The sequence below is a fragment of the Rhodotorula graminis genome (genome assembly GCF_001329695.1).
Source record: "Rhodotorula graminis WP1 unplaced genomic scaffold RHOBAscaffold_5, whole genome shotgun sequence".
NCBI classification, from domain to species: Eukaryota; Fungi; Basidiomycota; class Microbotryomycetes; order Sporidiobolales; family Sporidiobolaceae; genus Rhodotorula; species Rhodotorula graminis.
In genome coordinates, this window is record NW_017264932.1 from 1,502,290 (window position 1) to 1,506,733 (window position 4,444).

The window sequence follows — 4,444 nt, forward strand, 5'->3', positions numbered from 1 at the left end:
GCACCAGTCGTTGAGCGCCTCGATGACCTCCTGGGGCTTCATGAGCTCGCCTTGAGGGGTCGGACGGGACGTAGGTGAACGGGTAGTCGGCCTTCCACTGCTTGATCTTGGCGAACCACTCGTCGCGAGGCTGGGCCTCGGACGGGAGGAGCGGCAGGAGGGCGCGGACCGAGTCGAGGACGTCGCCCGTGATGGCGACGTTGGCGTTGACGACCTTGTTGATGTTCTTGGGCTGCACCTCGAAGTGGATGATGCCGCCGCGACCCTGGAGCGCCGCCGCCTTGGCCGCCGGGGCGAACATGTCGAGGCGGCCCGTGACGCGGTCGTCAAAGCGCGCGCCGAGCGCGATGATGACGTCGGCCGACTGCATGGCCAAGTTGGCGTACGCCGAGCCGTGCATGCCGAGCATGTGGAGCGAGTGCGTCTCGTCGAGCTCGTCGTACGCGCCGAGGCCCATGAGGGTCGTCGTGACGGGGATGTTGCCCTCCTTGGCGAGGCGCTTGAGGAGCTCGGGGCCCTCGGACGTCGACAGCATGCCCTGGCCGGCGTAGATGACGGGCCGCTTGGCGTTGGCAATCATGTGCGCCGCCTTGTTGAGGAGCGCGTCCGAGATCGGGGTCGCCTCGCCGCCGAGCGCCGAGGTGGCCGTGTGCGAGTGCGAGCGGCCGGGGATGGTGGCGTCGGCGAGCTCCGGGTGCGTGTAGCGGTGCGGGATGGCCTGGCGGAGGATGGCGGCCGTGACGTCCTTGGGCAGGTCGACGAGGACCGGGCCCGGGCGGCCGGTCGTGGCGATGCGGAACGCCTCGTTGATGCGGCGCGGGAGCTCGGCAATGTCCTTGACCATGACGTTCCACTTGGTGCACGAGCGCGAGATGCCGACGACGTCGGCCTCCTGGAACGCGTCCGAGCCAATGGCACTCGTCGCGACCTGGCCGCAGAAGACGACGAGCGGGGTGCCGTCCGACAGGGCGTCCTGGAGCGGCGTGATGACGTTGGTCGCGCCCGGGCCCGACGTGACGAGGACGACGCCCGGCTTGCCCGACACGCGGGCGTAGCCCTCGGCCATGTGGCCGGCGCCCTGCTCGTGGCGCGGGAGGACAAAGTCGAAGTGGGGCGAGTTGTAGATGGCGTCGAACACGGGGAGGATGGCGCCGCCCGGGTACCCAAACACCTTCTCGACCTTGTGGCGGAGCATCATCTCGTGGAAGATCTGGCCGCCGGACAGGCCGATGAACGACTCGTCGAGCTCGTCGGCGTTCTTGGGCCGCCTCGCGAGCGGCGACGCGCCCGACTGCGACGGCGGCACCTGGTTGAAGGTCGGAGCAGGCTTGGCGCGACTGCAGATGCGGCGACGGACAGTGTCAGTGTGTGCGCTGCTCGCGTGCGGGAGGTGCAGTGGTTCAAGTCCGGCCGACATCGCCGAGGCCGGCTCTCTCGCGTCCAGGCGCACTCGGCTAGGCGCAGAAAGATGCCAGGCATGCCATCGAGCCACTTCGGAGCGCCGACCACCTTGCCGAGCCAGCGCGAATGCGCGAACGGCCGTCGAAAAAGGACGGGGAGCGGACGAGGCGAGGGGAGGTGGGGGACTCGACGCGAGAGAGAGAGGGGACGCACGGCTGGACCTGGGCCTCGGTCTTGCCCGTGGCAGTCGCGAGGGCACGGCGCTGGGCGAGGTGGAGCGCGAGGGTGGCGGCCGGTGCGGGGGACGACGACGAGGACGAGGCGACGGGGCGCAGGGCGCGCGTCGAGCGGGCCAGCGAGCGGTGCATGGCGGGGGTCGAGGACTGGGTCTCTGGGGCGGGTAGAGAGAGTCGGGAGAGTCCTGGCTCGAGCTGAGAGAGACGAGCGAAGGCCAAGCGAGGTCCAGGCTTGCTTCCTCCACCCGCCGCGGCCAGAGTCAACTCGACGCCCGGCTCACCGCTCTCGAGGCCGCTCCCTGCTCGCTCTGCTTTGCTCGACACAGCCTCCCGAGCGACGCCGAGTACAAACTGGCCAAGCAGGGGGACAAAGTCGCGCTCGACTCGCTCTGCCGCGGCACACTCCGGCTTTCGTGCGCGTCGAGAGAGGCTGCGCCCACTCGTGATGCACCGCAGCGTCCGTCCTCGCCCACCCTCTAATCCTCGTCCGACAGGTCCGCCAACCGTAACCGGCCCGCCGCGTCCTCGACCTCGTCGTCGTCGCTGTCGACCCGACGCTCGTACTGGCTGATGTCGACCGCCTCGTCGCCCTCGTCGACGAACGCTGCGTCCGACTCGAGCGTCGCCGTGCCCTGCTCCCACAGCTGCCGACCTGCACGGCGCGACCGAGGCGGGTCAGTAGACGGCGCGCACTCGAGCCGGGCAAGGCCGAGAGGGAGACGAGGGGACGCACCGGACAGCTTGGCGGCCCAGCGCCGCGCTTCTTCCCGCTCTCGCGGCGGAAGCGCCTTGAGCCGCTCGTCCTCCTCGCGCTTCAGCTGCGCGGCGTACTCGGCCTCAAACTTGGCCGCCCACGCCGCGAACGACGCCTTGTTGACCTGCGTGCCGCGAGTCCTCGCCGCCAGGGCCTGTCGACAGTGTGCGACGAGCAGGGTCAGTGGGGGTGGGACGCGAGGGCGCGAGAGGCGTGGGCTAGGGCGCACCTCTTCCTCTCGCCGGTACCGCTCCTCGTCCTCCCTTGCTATCCGCTCCTTGCGCTGCGTCATCATGTCGGCGATGAGCTCCTTGAGGTGTTGAGCGAGCGTGAACACCATGGCCTGCGAGGTGGGAGAGCGCGCAGGGTCAGTGCCGGGTCGCAGGGGACTCGAGATGCAGAAGGGGAGCGGGCGCACCATGCCGAGCGACTCGTTGGCCGACTCGTTGAGCCCGGCGAGCAGCTTGTCCTTCTCCTCGTCCGTCACCTCGCCCTCGAGCACGTCAAGGTCGAGCTCGGGTGGCTCGTCCGGGTACGTCGGCGTGTAGTGGACGAGCAGGTTGAAGGTGTCTGCGCGAGTGAGCGAGGGTCAGCGATCTGGGGACAAGTGGGACCAAGTGACGGACGCACAGGGATCATGATCGTTCTGCACCTCGGGCTCGACCTTGATCGCGAGCTGATCGTCCGAGATGACTGCGGCGAGGGTGGAGTGAGAGGGGTGAGCAGGTGGGGAGGAGGACAAGGGCGAGTGACAGGAGAGAGTGGGGCGCACCTTCGAGCTCGTCTGGAAAGATGCTCTCGAGCACCTCGAGCTCTGACCTGCGCTCCTCGGCGTAGTCTGCGAGCGGGTGGGGGAGGTCGAGGTGAGCGATGAAGACGACGAGAGGCGGAGGGAAGCCGGGAATGGCTGCGGCGCACCGGTCATGGTCTGGACAGGTCCTGGAGAGACTGTAGAGCCTCACGAGTCGACGCAGGAGCAGCCGGGGCTTGGGGAGAGGCGGGCGTCGTTGAGCAACCTCGTCGTCCTCCTCGTCTTCCTTCTCTCGCTCGACGACACGACACCGCGCCTGCGGACCTCGCTCGCCGCACATCTGCTTGGCCTCTTTGTGCCTCAGGTCACCCTGCACGCCGAGCTCGCGCCCCTCGTGCCGCGCCTGCACACGCCCGCCTCCTCGAGCTGGCCTCGCTCCTTCTCCACGCCGCCTCTGCGCTCACGCCCGAGTAGATCCAGGCCACGAGGACTGCACACTGGCTTCGGCTTAGCCGACGTCGTGCTGCACCCGCGCTTCCCCCTCGCTCGCGGCGCACGGCGTCGCGCTCATCCCGCAAGGCCAGTCCGCGCTGCGTCGTTCCTCTCGACCCACGGGGGCTTTGGGCGAAACTGCGGCTTGGACTCGGTCCATGCAACGGTCACCGAGGCCAGAGTGACCGGCGCGCCTGGCTCGGACGCTCCACGCGGCCGTCGACACCGCTCGCGGCCTTGCTTTGCCCGCTCGCGCTCGCTCTGAGCGCGCGTGCCGGACCTTTGCGGTCGGCGGTCGCGTCGGTATGGCGGACACAAAGGCTTGGGCGCCGTGTGGGCCCTCTCGCATCGCAGGAGGAAGGCAAGACGAGCAGGAAAGCTCTTGACGGCGCGGCGCGAGAGTTTCCTCCCGTGGTCTTCTCGCTTTCGGCGCCTCGCGCTCGCCCGGCATGCAATGTATCGAGTTCTCGTGAGCTTGAGCGAGCCAGAAAGAGCGAACGAGGTGTGGACAAGGTTGGCGTCGAGCTGCCGGTCCGGTCTCGCCCTCGCGGCCTCGCCGTCCTCGAGCCCGGCCCCTCGTCCTCCCTCACCTCGACGCAGGATGAGCCCAGCACCACCCTAGGCCTCGCCGCACCCCCTCTCTGAGCGCACCCGCACCGTCCATCCAGTGCTCGCCCCTCGCCGATCTGCGAGCCACGCTCAACCTCGAATCGCGCCGACGGACAACCCTCGCCCGGCTGTCCCCTATCGCCCTCCGGCCGCCCTTTGAGCGCATCAGCACGCCCTGCCCAGGCACGGTAACCGTCTGCG

General features: G+C 69.1%; 2 protein-coding genes across 2 annotated transcripts in view; both read right to left on the minus strand.

Moving 5' to 3' along the window:
* RHOBADRAFT_35922 (uncharacterized protein) overlaps positions 1-1,767 on the minus strand; it is a 2,910-nt gene extending 1,143 nt beyond the window's left edge. Inside the window, exons 1-2 of the mRNA XM_018413316.1 lie at positions 1,615-1,767; positions 28-1,337 (exon numbers count right to left, since the gene is read on the minus strand). Coding sequence (XP_018272192.1) covers positions 28-1,198 — 1,171 coding nt within the window. The 5' untranslated portion in view covers positions 1,199-1,337; positions 1,615-1,767. The remainder of the gene's footprint in view (positions 1-27; positions 1,338-1,614) is intronic.
* A 291-nt stretch (positions 1,768-2,058) lies between these two features.
* RHOBADRAFT_66332 (uncharacterized protein) lies at positions 2,059-3,382 on the minus strand. Its single transcript, XM_018418942.1, has 7 exons — positions 3,310-3,382; positions 3,164-3,229; positions 3,022-3,084; positions 2,810-2,961; positions 2,621-2,734; positions 2,371-2,545; positions 2,059-2,289 (listed from the first exon to the last, which is right to left on the minus strand). The coding sequence occupies exons 1-7, from the start codon at positions 3,314-3,316 to the stop codon at positions 2,114-2,116; spliced, it is 753 nt and encodes a 250-aa protein (XP_018272193.1). The 5' UTR covers positions 3,317-3,382; the 3' UTR covers positions 2,059-2,113.
* Positions 3,383-4,444: the final 1,062 nt, after the last annotated feature.